The sequence below is a fragment of the Thermobia domestica genome, chromosome 7 (assembly GCF_964235325.1).
Source record: "Thermobia domestica chromosome 7, izTheDome1.hap1.1, whole genome shotgun sequence".
Lineage (NCBI taxonomy): Eukaryota > Metazoa > Arthropoda > Insecta > Zygentoma > Lepismatidae > Thermobia > Thermobia domestica.
The window spans coordinates 31,633,418-31,658,188 of record NC_137460.1 but is presented as its reverse complement, the minus strand read 5'-3'; the positions used below and the strand labels follow the sequence as shown (position 1 = coordinate 31,658,188).

Sequence of the window (24,771 nt, the reverse complement as noted above, 5' to 3'; positions counted from 1 at the left end):
AGAATTCCATCAACGAATGGTTACTGTTCGATTACTGCCTTCGTTTCGTTATGAATAAACGGGACTATCGGGTGTAAGCCGTCAGGGAAGCCAATATTTGCAGCCGATATTCTTTTACTATATCTGTATCTGTAAACCTTTGTGGTGAGTTACATCATTTTCGTATATTTATCGAGAGGAACTTATTAGAGCCCGAAACGTTAATATTGAGCAATAGAAGGTCAAATTTCCTGCCCTCAACCTTGAATCCTGTCTTATGTGAGTTGTGCAGTACTAATTTCGGAAATAATTGCATATCTTCTGAAATGATACGTAATGTCTCTAGTGATACTTGGCTTGTGTTATAGCACCTGTTCAATTGTACAATTCTCCAAAATATAATTGCTTACCCAAATTTATCTGTCATTTAAAACTGCGGGTTTGGCAACAACAGATTCGAAGTAATAAAAGGAAGTCATAACAAGAAAGATCTGAAAAAGCGTCCCAACGCACTGTGTTGTTTGCTGTTTGAAATATTGAGGTCCTTTCCATTACATAACGTAATGTTAGTTCCAGATTAAAATAGTACCTTCATAAATGCAGAAAACATTATTTAGTTACAGAACACATAATTGCTTTTCACCCAAAAGAAAAACGTTGGAAAAGATTTTAAGGATTCAATTCTCGCTATCAATACAACTGAAAGGTAACTTTACCGTTCTTTCGATAGCCTTACGTGTTTAGTTGTTTGTTCCTTTCGGAATTAAGAACTTCTAGACATGGATCGAATTCCGCTGGGTGGTTCTATTTTAAAAGAAACCTTATTCACTGGTCTTAGTTCACTTCCTGAGTAAATGATTCATTTTTTTTTTTCGTTTTTTCAGAAGTCATTCTTTAAAAAGTCAATAACTGATTGCCGTGTATATTCTAAGATTTCCCAAACACGAAGGAAATGATTCTGAGGATGATTTTTTCTTTTCTTTTAGAATACACAGGTGACCCTGAATTGTCACGAAAGGTAGTTAAGGCGTTCAGTAATTCCAGTGCGCGTATTGGTGGATGGATGTTAGGGATTTCTCTTATAAATATAGGTGCCCTTTTGAAGAAAAAAAAATCATCCTTGACAGGGATACCTTCTCGGTCTCTAAGTTTGTCTTTTTTTAAAAAAAAAGTCTTCATGAGGATAGACGCAGGTAACAACTTTTATTTTGTACATAAAAATACTACAATTAGGAGCAAATTTTACAATTAGAAACTGAGATGTTGTTTACGAAAACTCCGCTATATTTTGTTTGTCCATGTGTCCATCCATCTGCAAGACGAAAACATGTCAAAGATTGCTTCGTGGATAGCTACCAAAATCTGTTTAGTATGTAGAGGGTGAAACATCAGAAATCGAGTTCGACTATTGAGACGGAATTCAAACTGATAATAATAGAAGTGAACAACTGTTGAATTTTACGTTGATCATTATAGAGCAAAAACGCTATTAAATGAAAAAGCGATTTTCTGCAATGAATTAAGCACCCCAGACCAGGTATGTTTCATCTATATCCTATACCCTCTACTAAAATCGGAAACAATAGAATTCCATACAATTTTCGGTTCAAGTATTGATCTACACACACCAAAAATTATAACAATAAGAACATTTTTTACAAAAATGGATTTAGTGTTCTAAGAACAGGAAATATCTTCTGTCTTCACCTTCTATTCAAACTAGAAATTTGAGATATAAACCATAATCGACTTCAATGTGGACAGCTGCAGAATAAAACTGTAATAGATAACGAGAAGCGGTTTGCCGTAAGAGAAAATTGACCATTTTTGGTCTTAACGGTGACTGGTGCAGAGTAAAAATAAAATAAAATAAAACAGTTTTACGACCAACGAGTAAACTGGCGAGACTAAAGGAGACGGTGACGATGAGAATTAAATGAGATGGGGTAATGATGAAAGTTGACGAAACGTGAGATACCCAAATAAACCATGCAAAAGCTGTTTGTTTACCACAAAGTCCACGTGTCGCGATTAGGGATCGAACCAGGAACCCACATACCAGAAGTGAACGCTCTACGAGCGAGACACAGCGGCTGGCTACAGAGTAAAAACGGTAATAGACAGCAAGAATTTGTTTATGCAATTATTTATAAACCCCAAGAATATACTTTATCATCACTCTGATGTTTCTACTACAACCAGAAGTGGTAGAAATCTAATAAGTAGTTCCGGTTTCAACCAGAAAATATTCCCCACAAAAACCACTTTTTCATGTGGTGGTATGTTGAGATTGAAGAAGTGTATGTCTGCTCGTAGAACTCAATACAATCATCTACATTATCTACATATGCAGGGTTGTCTGGAAGTGGCCGTACCCCCCCCCCCCCCCATGAGTTTCAACAGTATAGTGTTACTTATGGTAGAATGTCTGCACATAGTCACCTTGAAGACTTAAGAATGATAAACATCGGTATTATCACCATCCACGTCGTAACACAGTTGAATTCTGCGCCAAGTTCTCGCAGATGTTTTGCGGAGATACTCCTGAGCCACGTGAGTGAAGTTGTGTACCACAGATGCTCGTAATTCCTGCGTTGTGTGATACTGAGTATTTTTATTTGTTGCTTTATGAAACCCCAGAGAGCATTGTCTGGTGTCTGTCACCTCGGGACCTTCTTGGAGGCCAGGCAAAGGGAGCTGGTGAAGACGCACAACCTCTTCCAATCCAGCGGCCAGGAAACGTCCGATCTAGGTACCATCCTGCTGTTTCACTGCGGTGTCTTTGATACCATTTTGTTCCAGTTAAGGTAACACCCACTCATTAAGCATTTCCAGGTAAGAATATCCATTAACACTGTCTTCGAAGTAGGGCCCAAAATGTGTCTCAGTCCAGCCCACGCGGTGTGTTTCTCTCCATCTCTTTGTAAAACCGGGGGTTTTCCTAATACCATATTCCAACGTTCTGAGAATGCATACCTCTGTAGATAGCACACTCGTCTGTGAAGAGGACTGCACCACGTAATCGTTTGGAGGGGAACTCCTTAAGTAGAGTTCTGCATACTTCTTTCCGCGCATCCATGTCGGCGTCACTCAGTTTATTCACATGCTTTGGACGGTAAACATTCAATTTTAGATATTATTCTATGTGCCTCATCATGGCGATCCGAGGAATACCAAGTTCCGAAGACCTTATACGTGTTGTTTTTGAAGGCGACTGCTGCACTGATGCTTCCACTTCACTGCACGTTTCCCACCGCTTTATCAGTCGATCGCCTCGGGGAAGGTCTTTCACACTGCCCGTAGCAAATACACGTTTTTCCCACTCCAACATTGTTGCTTTTCTTGGTGGATTAATACTAAAGCGGTCTGTAAATTTTGCTTTAACACTTTCCATGGCGTCACCTGTGTAACGCCTTTCGTGAAGCCAAATTGCAACAACTAATTTTTGTTCAATGCTGTATGGACTCTGATCACACATTGTTGATTACTCCAACTTCAGTGCAAATAACTGTTACCAAGCAGAAAAAACAGCAGGAAACATATGAGCATGGATAGCAATATTGCCCGACAGTGTCAAGCGATGTTACCAAACAAATGTAGGTAAAACCTAAAACCGTCAGAAAACACCAATTAGAGGTACGCCTTCTTCCGGACCCCGCTGTCACAAATACGACTCAATGCAGGATTTATTTAAAAACAAGAAGACGAATACGACGAGAAGTTCCTTTCTTTTAGCGTTGTCGTCTTCAGTCAAATAAAAAGTACACTGTGATTATAAAAGTAGTAATAGTTTTACGTGTAAAATAAAATATTTTCAACTGCTATCAATACTATTAAGTGATAAGTTATTGGTCATTTTTTCCATTTTGATGAGGGAGTAGATTGCTTGGCGTACTGTGAAACAAGAGTAGACTTCGAAACTATAGGTTCTAATATTAAAACCGAAAGATCTAGATAGACAGCCTTCGGTTGCAATAGAAGGACAAGGTTAAAGATGAAACCTATTCTTCAGACGTTGAATCCATACGAAAGTATTTTCTTAATATATTACTGCTCGTGATTGAAGAGGATGAAAATTGACGGAAGTCACAGATTCGTAAAGCTTGCAGTGTCCAAAGAGCGGAAAAAGAACTTATTCCTACGAAACTGAGTCCAAATATCCAGCTTCTTTTAAATCGAATTAGTGAAAAAGAAAACTCGCGTAAAAAATTATGAATGGGGTTCAACACATACCAAATACTGAACTGTAAAGTTATGCAATGGATGTTTTATTATTATTATTATCCTTTGGTGTCAAATACATAGCAAATATTACTGTAATTGATATGGATATTTCAAGCTAGCATACAAATTTATTCATGATCAATACAGAATTCTAACTTACATTAGTAGCCCTAAAATTTAACTTTCCCGAAGGCCCGTAAATCAACTGAATGGCACTCTGACTAGGTATAATCGAGAAACAGTGGGTGAAAAATCGAGCTGTTATTGAATACTTCTACAAGAAGGATGTGAGCCTAACAAAACGATCTTGGTATGTGTCATTCGTTCAACTTCTAATGCTACTCTGAAAGTGAGTTTCAGATTTTCAAAACGTGTCAGATGATCATTGATGATGAACTTCGTTCCGGTGCACTTTCAAAAACACTGGTTCAGAAAATATGGATGTCACAAATGAGATTATATTGCAGAGTCAAAGACTTTTAATGTTATAGAAACAATTGGAATTCCGTATAAGAGCCTATACAACACCCTCTGATGTAGCAGTGAAGGTGCCTACATGTTTCAATGCTGAACAGTCATTAGTGAGTCCAGTGTCTTTTTCAGGTACATTTTCCCCATCTACCCCTCGGAATTGAAACATCGTCTTGCACCGGAGCTAAAATATATCAAACAGTGCCCCCAACTCATTTTGATTTCACTACGGAAAACTTTTCTATAGGAAAACGTGAGCAACTTTTCGGACAAACTTCTCTACAGGAAAATGTTAGCAAGTTTTCGGACAAACTTTTGCTATAGGAAAAATTGTGCAAGTGTTCGCGTGCGAGTGCATCATTTATGTTAGAAAATGAAAATGAAATGAAATCTTTGAGTTTTACGTCCCACGATTATGCCGGTTAAGCTGAAGGAGACGGTGATGATGAATAATGAATGAAATGGTGGAATGAAGAAAGTGGGAGGAAACGGGAGAACCCCGAGGAAACCCCCACACACGGTGTTTGTCCATCACAAAGTTCACTTGGCGGTGGCTGGGATCGAACACGGGACCCCACGTACCAGAGGTGAACGCTTTACCACTGAGCCACCGCGGCCCTCATTTATGTTAGAAACATGGTACAAGCTGATGTTAGTAAAATAAGAAATCCATCCATCCATCACTTTAAACATGCGATAAAACAGGTTTCATGTCAGTAGAAAACACGCCTCATCATTATACCAAAAAAACTCATGTGAGATGGTTCAGGGTACAGTGATGGCAAGTGTTTTATAGAACTGTGATAGCATTATTATGGTGGATCCACTAGCAAACGACTGAGAAGTGTCACCCCGTTTAAGTGACATAAATAGAGTAAAATATTAAATAGCCGAGAAAAGCTGTCTAAAATCAGTCTGATGCACAAAGCAACATAAACTTCATAGCTGTAACAACAATCTGCAAAGAAATAAAATGTTTCATCAAATTTAGTACCTTAAACCTAGTTCTGCTCCTTAAAGTAGTAATAATAATAATAATAATAATAATGACTGAACTACGTTCTAGTAGTGACGAAGGAGTTATTACTGCTGATAGTGATTTCCTAAACACTAGAACTTCGGATTTACTTTCAGGTTTACGTTCCATCGATGGAAGAAGTGTCTTGCACTAAACAGGAGCACACTGGGATATAAAGATATGGTATAACTTTTGGCGACCTATTATTTGATACGCTAATCACCAAATGGGATTGAACCCATGTTGACAAATACTGAATGAATAAAACAACACGAATGACTATCGAAACAACTACAAAGGGTATCTCCAGTTGAGTGAATTGATAAAGAATATCTTAACAACTCACCTTGTTTTTCAACGATTTTTTTGGTCGAAAAGTGCGTTTTGGCTACAGACAACTTTTCTTCTTTCAATTTTGTTTTGAAAGTATTATTACATTAGCCAACAAGAGATAAACTAAATATTGCAAATAACGAAAACACGTTATGTTTTCTTATGACTTTCTTTCCAATTGTATCGAATGCGTTGTTGCCAACTGACAATTTTAAAGGACTTAAGAAATTTATTCCGGCAATTATATTTTGATAAGTGTACCTGGGAAGATGAGATTTCCGAACCTCGATCGCTTGAGGCTCTTGTCCTTCTAATATTACAACCAAAGGAAGTCGTATTTAATACCACAAGCTAAGCGAATAGTCCTCTTACGCATTATCTCTAAGTCCTTCGTGACCACGGTAAACAAAACATGGTAAGACATTCAAAATCAATGTCTCGTTTGAGGAAATTTCAATGTGGTCTACAGCTAACCTTGTTCACCAATCTTGTTCACCTCGACAGCTAGATTTAAAGAGACTTACCTAACCGCACGCATCCTAATTGATTTGAAACAAGATTACGATACCATGGAGTGATCATGTGGCGAATACTACAGTACATTTTTACGAATACTTCTTTGGGTAGTGTCTGGGTTTAATCCATGAGGAATTTTTACAAGAATATAGTATTTCAGAAAGCAGTGTTCTTAGTGTCGCACTATTTGATATCGCCACAAACACAAGATTTAAATTTTTAGTAATGGCAACAACGGTATATTTTGAGAAGAAGAGTACTTACAAAGTTCGAGGTTTTACAGGCCCTCGATGTAATCACCAGCATTGTGAATCACGCGTTCCCAGCGATGCGGAAGCCACTGAATGCCGCTGGCAGTGACTAATCTGGATAGTGCGGATGGAGCGACCGGTCGCCCGGAGATCATCAACTGTACGAAAGCGTCTCCCATGAAGTGATTCCTTCGTCTTCGGGAAGAGGTCGTAGTCACAGGGACTTAAATCCGGGGAATACGGGAGCTGATACAGCACTTTCCAGCCCTAATGATGCAACAAATTAGTGACCGCACCTGCTGAATGCGCCCTTGCATTGTCATGCAGAATGAAGGGTGGGTTCTTCAGGAAGTGGCGTCGTTTTCGCCTTACAGCTGCTCGCAGATTGTTTTGCAAAAAATTGCAGTATTATTCTGAACTAATGGTGTGTCCTTGGGGACGGTATAGTTTATGATTACGCCATCCCAGTCAAATACAAGGATGAGCAGAGCTTTCACATTGATTGGGATATTCCGAACTTTTGTTTTTCTCAATTCTTGTATTTTTTGAAGCAGATCGAAGATCCTTTCTCTATTAAGACTTTCGTTAACGACATATTCCTATCTAAGGCCAGCCCGGCAGCTTGAGCTGACATTAAATCTCACTGTTCCTTAGTATGACTTTCTACTAAGAAAACTAAATATGTACACTTTGTCTTGAAAGAATTCATCTTATTGAACAGGACCATTACAATAGTAGCATTCTCTCTTGATTGTTGTCTCCTTGTTGACACAAGTCAAGAACGAGGCATTGGAAGATGTTGCATTAGAGCAGTTCCTCCGGTACCTGATATCATTAATTTCTTTTAATAATAAATACGCTCTCATTGGCAAGTGGAATTAAATGCGGTACATGAAACTAACCTCCACTTCATAAAATGTTTTTAACAACTGACGGACTAAACGCTGAGATATCGTGATTCCTGAACCTACTCGTATCATAGTCTCACACACAACTAACTCTCCGTTTGTACAATGAAGAGTATGTCGTAAATCGGCGAATCTAAAAAAAAATGTCCATATGAATACGACTTCAAACCGTTTAAGACTATCTAACATTATGAATTTTAGAGGTAATTCTGATTTCAGTAATCATATTTTGACATTTGTTTGTATGGCATTATTAACGATCTGTAATTTCTGTTTTAAAATATTTCTTTTGTTATGTTATGTTTGAATATTATTGCTATTTGAATATGAGTCGTTTTCTTATTATATCTTTTTTTTTCTTTTTCACTTTTTACCCACTTCAAGACCTGCTTTTTCTCACACAAATAAAATATTGTTTTATATTATTTCAACGAACACATTTTTAACTTAAGCGTTTAAAAGACTTATTTTGATATAATTAATTTAATTTTATAAGCACTTGTTGATCATCATGTTAGCAATGTACGACGTCGCTAGTGACGTCTCACTTAAACACCAATCAAACAATCAATTTTGAACTGGAATCTTTGAACAAAATTGGTAATACTGTATATCAAAGGCGTGTTATGATTAACCCATTAACGCCGGAATTATTTTTTGTTTTCAATTTTGGTAAAATTGGTAATTTTGGCTTATTTGCGTGTGAAGACCACGTATGAGAAATTTTAAGTTCGTGACGTAAGCTGTTTCGTTGGGGGACCCCGTGATCATATGAACACGCTAGGCGTTTAAGCAAGCACCTTCGGATAGCATGAATATATGAATGCCACGTTAAATTATTCACACACACGTAAAAGAAAAAAGTTTATTCTTAGAAACTGTTACAATCTAGAAGACAGTATTGGGATTATGGAGTTGTAGGTTTTGAATTTCATTATCAAAGGGATTTTCTGAAGGGGACCCGAAAAAATTCTAGGGGGTGCATTCCATGGTTGCTATATTAGTCTGGTATTGAATATAAGTAGTTTGCTATACTATGTATATATTTCGTGAGCCATGGAGGAACCAGGCCCCACCTTCGGACGTACATGGACTCTATAGATGTTTTTTAAAGTTATTGTCTGTACGTACAATCCCTCATTATATTTGAACCATCTCGCAGGAACTGTGCTTGAACACAGGGTATATGCACAACGTTTACGATTAGAGTGAACCTCTAAGTGGCCTATCTCATCAGAATGAAAGTAACCACTTACACAGTATTGCTCACTGCGCAACTTCTTAGTTGGACCTCCTGCACCTAAGGGAATGGCTTTATATTTCTGCAAATAAGTTCAAAATTATAAACGTGAGATGTTTATCCTATGTTTGCTCAACAGAAACCATGTATTTCGCACCGGTTCTTCAATCATCCAAGAGAAAAGTGCCCACAACCACCATTTGGACCTGATTTCAATGCGATGAGATATTCTGGTCTACTTGATCAGTATCTTCCATGTGCTTGTTGTATTCTTCTAATAAATATAGACGATTTACGCGTGTTTTCTTCTTCTCACAATGGAAATAACGCTCAACATTATAAACAGACTGAGCCCCGTGACATACAGACGCAGTTGTGACCACTTTGTTGACACATCATCTTCACCAAATACAGTATTATCTGTGAAAACAACTTCAGCGTGATTGGTAAATTGGCGTCCTGAAAGGTTGTCGATACTCCTGAATCTTCCTCTTGAATCATTGCATTTCTCTTCTCCTAAATCTTCATCCGAAAAGTTGTTATGTTTCGGAGGTTCAAGATATATGACTTTATGTCTTGTACGTCATTCGATTCCAAAATATCAAGGATTTGTTGAACTAAAACACCTCTATAATGAAAGCAAAAAAAAAAAAAAAAACAATAACAGTAGTACCAAAAGTCATATTGTAATAATAATAATAATAATAATAATAAAGTGAAAAGAGTAAAGGAAGTGAAATATAAGAATGTACAAACTGTTCTAAATTAATTTATCTGCAAAAGTTTACTGTACTATCGACACTTTTATATACAAACGTAAGAGAGAAAAATCTATTTAAACGCCTTGCGTGTTCATACGATCACACTGATGAAAAACTTGATTAAGCATGCCCCAAATATTTTCAGATGAGTGAAATATACAGTGTTACAACATTTGGCATCTCTAAAATATAACCAAGAACAAAATAATTGCAAAGGATAAAATATAAGAATATATTGTAATATCTACTGTGAAGACAATGCCGTTTTTATGATATTTTTAGTGCAATGCCAACAACTGTGCCTCTAGATTGCATTGAAGCTGAAATATGGAACTTAATTTGTTTGAAATGTGTTACCAGAACCTTCTCCTAGTAGGCAATGCATATCATGTAAAGAATACTACTGACATCAAGCTACATAAGACTTGTTTTGATAAGTACTAATTGCTGTGATCATATTATCACTCATGGCGTTAATGGGTTAAATTCCACATGTATGTCACATTATATTTGCAGTTGTATGATCAGGTGGTACGGAGATGATACTACTGCCTACTTAGTTCTCCACAAAACTCGGAATCAGCAAAAACTGAACATGAACATTATTCAATTTAGAACTCTGATTAAACTGGCATATATAATGTAATCTGAAAAACCAATTTAAAAAAAATATGGTGAATTTTCCTCTGATAAAGACAGAGTATACAAAGACGCACAAAAAATTAAAATAAAATATTACCTTTGGAGTTCAGGTTCATCTTCTCGATGTTCTATTTCCTTACTTGAAAATGAATCAGACGATTGTATGGCACACTTTTGAACTTCCAATTTTTTAACGCAATTGATTAAATATGTTTCATCGTCCTTCACTTCAGACTCAGGCTTTATTAAGGATGGTAATTCCGAAACCAAAGATAATGTAACTCTTTCATGTATTATTGGGTCCTCTTTTTTGACCACTATCAGCTTAGTTTCGTTGTCGTCTGTTAATTCTAAATATTTGTCCACAACTAGATTTCCATCAAAAGATTTACCTTTCTCTGCTTTGTGGACAATTTCAGATAACATAGATATTAATTCACAAGTAATTCTATTTTCATCTTCTGTCATGATAACAAGCAGTTGTTAACAATTTATCTGAAGTTTTTCAGGCTTCATCTTCTTGTGCCTAATTAATAGGCCAAAGTACACGAAGTGGTGTTTCCAGATAAGAAAGTTAATTCTTCCTAAATCCCTAAAGGAAAAGACATGTATGGATAAAATTTCATGACGATACTGGCTCGATAAAACAAAATAATAAATTGCGAGTGATATGTACAATCAACGACATTATTAAATTCCAACCACATGCATTTATTAACAATTGTATAGTTTAAATGTACGCAAATCCACACCTAATATATTTGAGTATGTATTTATTATAACACGATTATCCCGAATAACCCGAAGGAGACTTGTAGTAACTAGAGGAAGCACTTAAATTCTTGGCGATTATTTGCAAGAGTGTGTTGTCAGCGCCATTGTTCACACGTACAATGGTCAGTTACAATTGCTATAATGGTTGAACACGGTTTTTCAATACTTTGTATGGCCTTCTGTATTAGCAGATACAATAACGAATTCTATAAACAATGTGGAAAGTAATGCATAACAATACGTAGAACGAAGTGCAGGAAGTGAAAGGCTAACGATACCTAATCGACTCTAGAAAAGACACAGTTAGACAAATCACAAAATGACATTGCCAGTAAACAGATAACATATTAAAAGTAATATAGAGACAATAAAGCAGGTCGTATTAAACAAAAATTTAAGGATATGGTGCATAGAAATAAGAAAGTTGATAGCCAATAAAAAATTTGAATTTTCAAACAGTCTATAAGAAGCAACCTTATGAAGGCTGAAAGGTCCAGAATCTTTTACGGAAAAATATAGAAGTTAATCGGCAAATACAGAAACTTCTATATTTGCGAAATAGGCCAACAAAAACGTAGGGAAAATATTATTTTATTGAATTCAGCACCTGTTCTACGTGATGAAACCTATGTAAATTTTTGATTGCCTTTATTACTAAGGTTCCCGCAAGTTTTCAAGCTGCGGAGGCTAATAAACAATTGTGAAGATTTAGAACGAGGTTAGAACAGGAAATAGACATCGGCCTAATAGATATATCAATTGGACTGTTCTGTTAATAAACAGAGAACTTACCAAGGACACGTCGGCAGGAAGGAAAACACAAGGTAAATCTAGAATTGACTATGGTAGGAAGCATTTAATTTGGTCTATAATAAACAAGGATCTAGGGTTCATACTTTGCCTTGCCCTCTAATTTAGCTCTGCTAGAGACCTTTATAGATTCATCCAATGTCAAGATAGTGTAAAACTGAATGGAATATTGCAAATACTTTTCGGTACCTAAGAGTTAAAAAAAGATATTACAATTGTATCAAGTCAGTCTCCAGTCTGTTTATATACTCTGAAAATACAAATGTACATACGTTCTCTCAGTAAAAGGTTTAAAACGAAGTCTGGATGTATTATTTAATTATTTAACTGTATTTTCGGTTGAAGGAACGTCGATAGTAGATCAACCATGTGGATAATATCGCAATATTCAACAGGACGCTAAATCAAATTTGGTGAGAAACAGCGTTCAAACTTAACCTTGGAATGTATTTGAAACTTTTCAACAACCACTCGTCGACGGCTACCATAAATATAAATTGATTTAATTCATACAATCACGTCGGGATTATCTTACCATCTTAAATTTATGATTAGTTGGCTAATACATTCAACGAAGAAATACATATCTTACGATTTCACACGGACATAATTACATACATTAGAATTAGTCCTCTGAGATATGTCTACGATATAACTTCTCAAGAATTCTCTTTAAATATATAAATTTAGTTAGTTTAGTTGCCAGTAAACATTGATAAATTTAGTTGTCGCAAAGTTGCATGTGTTTGTGACCTCCTAATACTTAGTACATAGTAGCTGATACAATTTTAATGAAAAGTCAGACCTTAATAGCGAGTTTTAGAGAAACAAGTATTTCTACTATTAACACACAATAAACTTTGTGTCTTAAAACTGTGTTTTTCATTTTAATAAAATGAATTAAGACAAACAATTTTTGTGATGTAATTTTAAGGTAAAAAAAAAAAAAATCCAACACCAAGCAACACATAAGTACATGTATAAAGACAGAGCAAAATTATTATTATTGACGTCAATATTCCTAACTTGTTGTATGCTGCTGATTAAGCACAAACCTACATAGTTTGAAAACCCTAAATCCATAAGATTAATTATTCACTCTATAAATAATTCGTTTAAACAAATGACGTTAAAACAAGAAACATATAAATTAAGTAAAACAACAACGCAGTAACATATGAAAGAATATATACAACTGTAACTGTCCGTTATAGGTTAATTCGTCCTCAAGGTGAAATGAAATATCTAATTATTAAAAAATATATGAACTTCCTGTAACACAAAAAACATTAAGAACTGATTAAAATAAAATTATCATAAGTGTTCACACTCTTCACAAAATTCTGAAACTTTGTAAACATCACAAAATTTTGAAAGGTTACATCAAAAGTATAGAATTTTTCTTGTTTTCGTCTCCTTCTATCCCGAACACTCATTTTTTAGACTTCATTTTCTCATATAACCCATGACCTCACGCCATTTTATTCACATATCATTCCTTTTTCCAGTATTTCAATGTTATAATTTTGTATTCATCCTTTCTCTTACATTTACAACTCTTTCATTTAGCTAATAATAATCGTTTTCCTTATTCTTTTCATCAGATTACCAACTTATTTTTTTCTACTCCGGTTAGACTGTCGCACTTTCATGTCTTAAATCTTTATTCTTCTATTCTCATCCCTTCGTCTCTAATTGAGATAATAGGTTCTCTTTCGTTACCTCATTCGGAAGTAACTCTTTTCCTGATCACAGGATTCTTTCCTCAGGCTTTTCCGACACTTTAAAATTAATCTACTCTTGTTATCACAGGATTCCTTCACCTAAACTGCGTTCACTTTTTTTTTTTTTTTTATTGAATGAACAACTGATAAATTTTTCTTAATGACTTGATTTCCCTCTGTTTTGGCAACCACATCTCGTTTCATCCCATTATTCGTTTTCAAAACTATACATTGTTCAAGTGTTTCATTCGAAGATTTTCCCTTCCTAACATTCTAACTCCAATCTTTCATCTTTTCCTCTAGCAGTCTCTTGTCTCCGTTACTATTCACAAATAACATTAATATTCAAGGGAATTATAAAATAAGTGACATTCATTTCTCTACAAAACGAATAAGAAAAATACTTCAGTTTTGTACAACCCGTTTTCGGCATCAAGGCTATATGACACGTAGATTTACAGATAAACGTGGAATCCGAAATATATGAACCACCGCCGGGAATCAAAACCGGGTTTCTCACGCAATCGTCATGAAAGATTTTTTTTTTTTTTTTGAGTGGCGGGGTGCTTGTAAGCACCAAGTGCACGTGTTTCAATCACTACTTGCAATCATCATGAAAGTTTTTTTTGGGGGGGGGGGAGGGACGGGGTGCTTGTAAGCACCAACTGCACATGGGAATGGCCAGAGCCAGCTTGATTGACAGCTTCTAAAACTAAGCCTGTGCAATGTTAATTCTGCAGTCAGTATAAAGTTAAAGAGCAACGGCGAACCTAAAGAACCTTTTGTACTCATTTATGTATTTAAAAAAATCTACGGCAACAACTTTGTTCTTGACATATGGATCTAAAAGCGAACCATGCTTTTCAACCATTTAAGAGAACAGGAAAAGTATGACACTAACTTAATCAAACGTCAAATTGCTGCCGATTGAGCAGTGTTCTCTTTCTGGATGTCAGTGTTCCGGTCATCACCATCAACCAAGCCATTCACGATCTAGTAACATAGCACCTGCTAGAATTATATTCCCAGCCTCTTGTGGACTCATTCGAATGTGGTATTCCAGAGGTATACCGAGCCTTTTTTCTTGTAAAGGAGTGACTATTTTATATAATTATTAGTGTACTCCTGTAGGCTTTACTAAGTATTGCGCATCTTGTGCATTTCTATGCAGCGGAAGAATAAGCCATTCCTTCAATCCATAAGCGCTGTCACCAACTAAAAATGCATCGGGAAACGATTTCATACCCATTACTAATACAACATACCGTAGATTCAGGCATGGCCTATCATATTTTTTTCAGGTCAATTTGTATTTGCACTAGGCAATACATATTGGGATAGCATACAACTGAAACCCTAGTTGCGCATTTCCCATGTATATGGGTGATTCCACGAAAAAGGGAAATTTTCTGTCACGGGCATTTCTTCAAACTACTACTAGAAAGAATCACCTCATTTTTATTTTGTTTGGTAGTAACCGTCACAAAGTTGGTATGCCATGTATAACAGTTTGCAAATATAACACGAAACATACGTAAAAAATTAGTTATTACCCAATTTCTCAACACCGTGGGCTGTCACAGACTACAGTTGACTGATTTTAATCAATAAATTACAACTGAAGTCAAAAATCAAACATCATTTAATGTTAATTAAATGGAAGAGAACACTTCAATATTTCGGTTTTGTGGAAAGTAAACCTTTATAACGATTATTTTCGAAAGCTTGACTATGCTTCGTTTCTGTCACCTCTATTTCGTCTCAACTCCATGGCATGAGAAAAAATGTCATTGCTCTCAACCGATAGCATGGTCGTCCACATTGGCAATACCCACAAGAAGACAAGGCAGACATGTTTGACTGAAGAACAGAAAAAGTTGTGTGCATGTGTTAAAAGCTATAGGAAAAATATTTTTGTGTGTGGAAAGCAGGTGCGTATATTAATTGATACTCAACACCATGGTATTTATTACTGAATGTATTTGTATGGTATATACCTTCTTTCCCTTGAGGAACCTACGCCTTAACGTAGAAAATTCGTACACAATTACTCACATGTACTGGTCAAAAAGTGGACCGGTAAAGATAAATTATATTAGATTTTCTCAACTCCATGTCCATCTGAAAACTAAGGAATCCACGGTGTTGAGACAAGTTCACGGAGTTGATAATCCTATAGTGTTTGTCATGCTCATGCTCTTCCAAATATTTGTTCTTTCAATATATTGATAGAAATAAAGCTCGTTTATGGTCTAGTGACTAGTATGCTCGCCTTTCGTGCGTGGTTCTGGGTTTGTTTCCCGGCGGAAGCTCAAAAAATAATGGTGTTTACTTCGCACAGTGAGGCAATTGAAAAACTCATTTGAGTAGAGATGTACTGAAACCTGATCTCGCAGACCATAGCAACGGTCGTAGGAGCCGATACGCTGACCACGTGTCATTCACACTCAAAGGCCGGCTGGTGGGTCCTAGCCCATTTAAGGAGTGTTTCGCGGAAGTTCAGATTTGGGGCTGTCAGGTAGCCGGAGGTAAAACTTCAGTCAAGTCAAGATGGATGGTATCTGTTTTTAACCTATTGACGTCTCAATCTTATGATCAACTAATTGTTTTCTTTTCAGGGATTGTCGAAGAGTCTGAGGGCATATACGGACAGTCAATTTTATGACGCGGATCGGGAGAAATTTCTCCTGGCTTACTAAACCTCACGTTTAAAAAGCGTTGGCAGTTGTCATTCTGTGTAGACTAGAATAGCCCTTCCCTGTTTCCTCAAGACATTTCCTTCATTGGAGTGGAAAATGAGGGCTACTTAACAAAGAACATCGAATTATCCAAAGAAGACAGAAATGATGAGTGCCTTACACTGTCATTTAGTGTGCATTATACAGGGCGTTTCAAAACAATACCGACAACGTTTGGGAGGTGATTCCTAACACCAAGATAAGATAAAAAGTATAGACTAATCTGGGTGCACAAATGCTTCCTTTCGCAGTTATAGGCTACCGAAAACATGAAAAAAATGAACTTTAAAGGTCCATAGCATAAAACTATGGGACCTAACGTAGTTGGGTCAGACTTCACTTAGGAATTAGTATGTGCGCTATCCAAATATCCATGTTTCAGAATCTTGCGGTACTTCCACAACAACTTTTATAGAAGTAGTTGGTGAGTACTTCAGATTATACGCCCGTAGCCAAACTCCCTCTATAAAAATTGCTTCGTGAGTACCTCAGGATTCTGAAACATATTTTTGGATAGTGCACATATTAGTTCCTAAGTGAAGTCGTGACCCGACTACGGCAGGTTTCATAGTTTTGGAGCTATGGACCTTTAAAGTTCATTTTTTTTTTCATGTTCTCGGCAGCCTATAACTCCGAAAGGAAGCATTTGTGCACCCAGTTGTCTATACTTTTCGTCTTATCTTGGTGCCAGGAATCAGCTCCCAAACGATGTGTGTATTGTTTTGAAACACCTTGTATATACACCAAATATACAAATACACTTACCAAATGTTGATAAAGTATTGTACTTTCGACGTGTTGACTTGATTACACAGAGAAGACAGACGGTTTACATAAGCTCAGAAAACAAATGAAGTAGACAATAGACAGGTTTAGTGACTACTTCGTCTGTTTCGTAAGCTTATGTGAAAAGTTTGTCCTCTCCATATGATAAGTCAACATATTGAAAATGCAATAATTTTTCAATATTCGATAAGTGTATCTTCGATAAGTGTTCGCAGTATCTTCTGGAGTATTTTTTATATTCGATAAGTGTTTGCAGTATCTTCTGGAGTATTTTTTTATAACAAATTACGTGTCATCTAGTTTGTTAGAATTTTATTCAACATAAGGGAATAATTCTAACTTATAAAAACTATTGGAAAATTATTTCAATATTTATGTACATTATAAGCTTAATCACTTATAAACCAAAACTTATCACCAAGATGTATCACGTTTCTCAACTCCACAGCAATTTTCAACTCCGTGTTAACTAATCTCAACTCCGTGACCTATGGTCTCAACTCCGTGGGTGCTGAAAAGTTTATATTTTTTATTTACTACGCCAATAACGATTCAGCCCTGCTGAACACTTAATTAACATGTACTTAGTAGTAGTAAGTGCATGTGATATTTTTATCGAAATAGGCGACCATCAAAGGAACAAAAATTTTCCAAGTGAAAATTTCCCTTTTTCGTGGAATCACCCATATATACAAATACCCTTTTACGTTGTAATGGGGTAATCAGATTAAATAGCGTTAGACCTACGCCCCACAAACATTCTTTACGTAGAAAATCCCGACCAAGGTTATATTTGTCATTTAATCATTTTTCTAATTTGGAAACAATACATTCATACTATATTGCAAACTTTTTCGTTTGGGCACTATTTTTAGATAATGAAGGCAAACAAAGAACTTTTTCTTTGTTTTTTTTTATTCTAATAAAGCATTCTTCGGGCGCATCTTGGGCCTATCTATGTAGAGGAGGAATAAATAATTCATGCAGTTCATAAGCACTGTCACTAAGTAAAACATACACTAAATTAAGAGCAAAATTAAAAGGAAATACTTTGCAGTATCTCTTGCCATTTAGTAGCTACAAGGCCTCATTAATAGATCAGTACGAGGGTTTCCGTATGCTGCAAACCGAAAGGAATAGTAAATAATAGTTTGAGATTAAAGCGAAGTACAACAATGCACGTGCGTAATCAAATAGTGCACTTTTCGAAAACAGCGGAGTCTCGGGAATACTTCTATTGGAGTGCAGCCAATTTCAAAACGTAAAATAGACAGAGATCTCGCAGAGTTTGGGCCGCCTGGAATCGATCCGAGCGAACGATCATCTGCGATATTTGTCTGTGTTTTTGCGGTTATACCAGACGGATGTGGGAGGATGCCTTCTAAGTCCTTGGAAACATCTTTCTACGCCTTTTCCGCACAAAATTACAGCCTCGGCCAAAGGTAGCCTAGACCCAACAATGAACCTGAGACACAACGTACATTGTATATATATCCAATATGCAATCCGTCACAAAGCTAGGAGCATGTTCTGTGGCCCGCTATGTTGTTGGATCAAACAGCACATGATTAGCCCATGGTTATCTGGTGGTCATTTAACACAGGCAATATTTCGTGATTTCTTGCACCACCACCTACAAAATCCATTGAAAAACGTACCGTTCCTTACACATCACATGGTGTGGTTTCAATTAGATAGCTCGCCAGCACATAATGCTGCATCAGTAGGGAAGAATTAAATGTCCTATTTCTGCAATGCTAGATAGGGAGAGGTTCCTATTATCAGTTGTTTTTCGATACCTCCCGACTTTAGTTGAATGGATTACTTCATCTGAGGTCGAATTAAATACTTTTTTCCATGGACCAACTGCATTAAACAACGCATTACAACCGAATTCCGGAACATCGACATGGACGACCTTGAAGCCAAGGCTCGCAGTTATATACAGCGAATACATCGCTGTATTGCTATTTGTGAACATTACGTTATTTATTTGTGAAGACAAGGATGTTTCTACTACCTTATGTAGAAGGTAAGACATTTTTTTTAGCTATTTAAGCTGTTTTTTGAAATTGTTCTATTGTAAATAATCAGAAAAATGACCCCATGTTTTGCTCAACCTATCGACAACAGCACATTCGTTACTTCTTTCTTCTGGACCAACTGTTTTCTACTTGGTTTGTTCTAGCATCGTAAATACTACCTCATCATTTTGCTTTTGTTCACCTACTAAGGTTCCCTAGCAACTACACGGTACAAACTTTTATGCGCAACTGTCTGTGAATATGATTAAATATTTAGAGTTTCTTTCAACGCAAGCGAAATTAACTCTTGTTTCTGTTTGGTACTTTGAAGTTGGCAGCCCAAACAGAGGATTTTCAGAGAAGCCAGTTTTCCAACGTTGCCCAGTTTACTTCTATGTGTACAAATTTGTACTTCACTAGTTTGAAACAATTATTTACTATTTCTTTTGAATCGCTGGATGCGGATATCCTCGCGTTGATCTATTAATAAGCCTGTGTAGCTACCAACTGGTAAGAGACACGGGAAAAGGTTTCTCCTCAGGCTGTTTACAATTTAGCAATTGTTTCAATGACGAAAAGTCAGCCCGTTTCATTTAAAATTTCGACGTTTCCTTCCTCGTCTTTTTATTTCTAAGGCCTTCTAAAATATTCCTTCCGCAATATTATGTAATTTCGCACAAGTACTTCCGTATGAACATTTTTTGTTACAAGGATTTCTGAGTACTAAGAACTGCGTTAAGGCTTTGTCAAGGATTTCACGGATGCTAGCCAAGAAAATGGAATACCAGAAGACCACGAACTGTGGTACATTGAGAAAAAACGATGGTGCATCTGGAAAGTTACTTAATGAAGATTTTTTTTTTCCTTTCCAATATCTTTATCTCCTGCTCTCATCTCTCTGTCTTCTGGCTCAGGTCTTGGGGTAACTTAATTTTCACATTATCCATATCCTTATTCAGCCTGTGTAGCTACCATGAGCTTGTGTGGCTACCAACTTGTAAGAGACATGGCAAAGGGTTTCTCCTCAGGCTGTTTACAATTTTGCAATTGTTTCTATGACGAAAACTCATCCCGTTTCCTTTAAATTTTCGACGTTCCCTTCCTCGTAATGGTACTGCTAAGACGCCGGTGATTTCAGAAGCATTCTTACGTAATTTGGCACAAGCACTTTCGTATGAACATTTTTTGTTACAGGAATTTCTGTGCACTAAGAACTGCCATTAAGGCTTTGTCAAGGATTTCACGGATGCTAACAAGTAAATGGAATACCAGAAGACCACGAATATGATGGTACATTGAGAAAAACTATGTTGCATCTGGAAAGTTACTCAAAGAAAAAGGTTTGTTTTTTTCCTTTTCAATATATCTTTATCTCTTGCTCTTAACTTCCCGCCTTTAGGCTCAGGTCTAGGGGCAATTTTATTTTCACTTTATTCATATTCTTATTCAGTCTTTGGTAATATTAACAGATTAAAGTCAATCACAGCAAGTGTTCTGGTTGGTGATTTGAATACAAACTTATTCAATAAATTTTTAATTTTTTTCCTTTTTGAAAATCGAATATCGTATCCATCGATTCAGATGCAGTTGGCCTTTTTTGTTTCAACTGATGGTACGGTAAGTACAAATCTTACGATTTATAAACACCAAAGCACCAATCAATTTCACTTGCTCAGCACCACAATGTAAATTATTACACATGTTACACTCTAGACTACACAATCTGCACAGTTTTGTCGGAATCCCTGAAGACATGTTACTTAAAATGAACCACATTGAAAATAAAAAAATATACAGTAGATAAGCATATGAACTATGATTTCAACAATATTCATAAACGATGTTCAAGATAAACAATATCAACACTTCTGTTCCATTAATAAGTTACAGTAAGATATGCGTGCAGATTTAGAACACGAGACATTAATGAAAATGAAGGACACTTTGTAAATTGAAGGATTCTATAAAGGTATTGGGTACAAGTTGCTGATAAAATCAGAATTTAAATTTACTAACACAAAGACAATGTGTTAATTATAACCTTGGAACGTGATTACAGTGGTGTAAAATGTACGAAAAATAAGCGTTATAACGACAGAAAACGATGTGCCTGGAAAACAGCACATCAGTTTTAGTAAACTAGCATGTATGGAATTAAATTACATTTCACATCTCTAGCTCATTTAGGAAATCAAATTTTATAGTTTTTTAATTTTTTACCTGCACAGATGTTACCTCAGTACCCGAACTTCTATCGTATCAACAAAACGGTGAGCACACATTGATTTATACCAGAGGGGGGGGGGGGTAATACTCGCTTTGGAAATTTTTGCTGCGTTCTATTTTAGTATTAGATAATTAGAAACTAGTTTCAGATACGGAAAGTACTTGAAACTTGAGTAGGTATCTATGCAGAAACAGCACAAAACAAACAGATTGTATTCCGGACTCTCTCCCTCTCTGGTTGTTTTGATGCTCCATGAAGATTTCCGATGAGCAATCCAAACAAAATGTGTACGGTTGTATTTAATAAAATAAGTTTGAAAGTCTGAAGTCTGAAGACAGGAGCTGAAATTAGGGCAGCAGATCTGTAATTTTTATATTCCTAGAATTTCCTATTTTTATATCGGTGTTGTCTGAAGTCTGAAGACAGGAGCTGAAATTAGGGCAGCAGATCTGTAATTTTTATATTCCTAGAATTTCCTATTTTTATATCGGTGTTATTTTACATAGAGTAGTAGTATACAACGGGACCTCATCATCTTCTGTGCGCGTGGATACTTCCTACTGTTGCACTACGTATAAAAATGATTTTATTACATTTACAAGTGGTAATAGAACACGCATGAAACCCAGATCAGGTTGTATTCACACTCCAACATGAAGTGTGAATACACCGTGATCTGCGTTTTTTATGTGTTCCATTACCACTTTTACATCAAATAAAATCATTTTTATACGTAGTGCAACAGTAAGAAGCATCCACGTGCACGTGACATGCAATATGTGTTTCAAATGTCCCACATATACACAACGTACAAGGGCACATTATTATTCTTCGTATACCATATTTAAAAAAAAATACTAGAAAAACATCTAAGTACAAGGGCCACTTCAAGAATGCAATAAAAATAAGGGAGGAAGTACCAAGCGAAAACGCGCACAGGCTAAGTACAAGGGGCATATTATTCTTTATCAAGAAATATAAATCACTCTAAAAGTTAGGGGTTAAATTCCAAAGTTGTGCGTCCGTTTCCAGCGAAATTTTTAAAATTTACAGAAAATATATAAATAATTTGATCGTTTGTGTGCTTGATAATATATAAGAGTCTCGAAAAATCTGTTTATTTGTTATATATAAGCGGTTAAACATGGGACTACATGGCGAGCGGAGGGAACTACTTGGCGCTAGGTAACCGAACAGTTGAATTGTGGGAAAGAAACGAGCATTTATGTTACCAACATGGCGAATGTACAAGGGCAATGAACTAGCAGTTTTAACATTTGTGAAGAAATACATTGATAAAGAGCAAAATCTTTTAAAAGTTTGTGAAGAGCACGGATTAATGAACCTAATAACAAATTGCAGAAAGTGTGGAAAGGAGATACAGTGAAAAAACTTGACGAAAGCGGACGCCCAACTTCGGAATATATGCCAAAGTTAGTGCCTACAATGTCCTACAGAGCAACATACAAGTGCTTACCGCCCACGTGATGAAATTTTAATGAAATATATATCCACAGAAAAGAATGACTCATAAAGTAGAATAAAACATACTATTAGTAACATTTCAAATCACGAATATAAATACAGATAAAAATTGTACATCTTACTTACATGTGTTCCAACTGCCATTTTACTTCCCGTACTTCCTCACAGCGTGCTTCATCTACATTCAGAAAACAAAACACAGGCTACGTCAATGTGCGCAAAACCATAAAAAAAAATGGCAACTCCACGTAGGTGGAACCTCTAGCTAGAACTGCAAGACGTTATATAGCCCAGAAGAAAATTCCCGAAAATGCAAATTACCAGTAAACAACATAAAAACAAACTTCGAGTTGCGTTCAGCTCACAAAAACCTCTACAGAGGGACCTTTTTTACGTATAGGGAGGGTTTTTGTATACCTTGACGCAAACCTCTACGGAAAAAACCCTCAAACCCTTTCACAAAAACCGGTGAGCAATTACAGCAATCAGAGCAATCTAGACATGCTACTATACTCTTTCCAGCCTTAGAAAAAAGTAGATGTAAACAAACCCACCTGACTACCAATGGGTCGATGACTAGTGATTGGTTGTTGGTCTCAATGCACTAGTATCTTACCGCAATATAATCCCTACTAAAATATTAATTTGAATAAAAATATCTGAATTTATCCTTTATTTTGTGATAAGAAACTCAGTAAATGCAATATTTAACAACAGATGTAGCTTTATTTCAAGCTCAACCAACTTGGACATATAGTATTTACTGCGCATGCGTATGCGTTCGCGCATCGACTCTGGTCATTTGAAACTGTATAATGCAGAGTTTCATGGCGACGATTAGTGACAATAATCCATCTTCGTCTCATGCTATAAAACACAAAAAAGGAAAACAGGAACAAAGACAATCTCGTTTATATAACGATTTGAGGAAATAATATTTCCAGCATAGCAGTAGTCAGTGTCAGTGCGTTAATTATTTACCAACCAACCGTAGCCTTACACTTCGGAAATTATGCGACAACAGTAAGCTAGCAGACGATCTTGTTGTTCACGTCTCTCACTGCCGAAACACGTGTGAGCCGCGGAGTAATACATTTCGCTTTGTTTACGTCTACTTTGTTCTAAGGCTGGAAAGACTTTACTACATACAACTCTCAAACAGTTGAAGAAAGTTCGCCGTGGATCAAAATAAACAAGGTGTACGATCACAAAGGTGAAATACATATGTTGTTTTTTATATTCGTATAACCACGAAAGTGAACGACACTCGCTTTTTTACCCCATTTTTAAGTTCCTAAATGTTTAATAAATAATCTGTAAAAGACTGCACTTCGTGCGTCTTCGGGAAGTGGCGAGGCGTGACGTATACTATATCCTTACTCAGTTTCCATTTATCGGGAAACGTTTGAATTTTCAAAATTAAATGTCAAATAAAGTGGAAATAATAAAGTTCAGCACAACCTTTAAACAAATGTGTAGGAAGTTTACCTGGAACTAGTTCTACTGAATTTTAATTGCTTTATTGACTCTTTAATTTCATTTTTAAAAATATGTATTGTTGCTATTTATAACTTATAACCGATTCATATGTTTCATTCGAAGAATATGTACGTGGACTAGGATCGTAAACTCTTCTGAAATATCTAGCTAACCCATTTGCAATTTCTTGAGATGAGTTGAGTTGAGTACATTTTGAGTTTAACGTTCCGTTCAGCAGCATGACTATATGGGACATGATTTCATGAGGTTAATCTAATTAGCCATTCATACATTACACTAAAGTAAAATTAGATCTTTTTCTTTCACTATTTAATAAATTCCAATTTTTTAAAGATTATTTCTTGAAAAGATTTAACACAG

General features: G+C 36.1%; 1 protein-coding gene across 2 annotated transcripts in view; it reads right to left on the bottom strand.

Moving 5' to 3' along the window:
* The window catches only part of LOC145689987 (uncharacterized), a 33,753-nt gene extending 10,529 nt beyond the window's left edge, over positions 1-23,224 (bottom strand). The window contains exons 1-2 of one of the 2 annotated variants that reach the window (XM_081764444.1): positions 23,038-23,224; positions 10,441-10,935 (exon numbers count right to left, since the gene is read on the bottom strand). In XM_081764444.1, the coding sequence (XP_081620570.1) occupies positions 10,441-10,811 (371 nt within the window). In that variant the 5' untranslated portion in view covers positions 10,812-10,935; positions 23,038-23,224. Of the gene's footprint in view, positions 1-10,440; positions 10,936-21,419; positions 21,663-23,037 lie in introns of those variants that run through there. The other variant, XM_081764443.1, reaches the window with a different exon arrangement.
* Between the last annotated feature and the right edge of the window lie 1,547 nt (positions 23,225-24,771).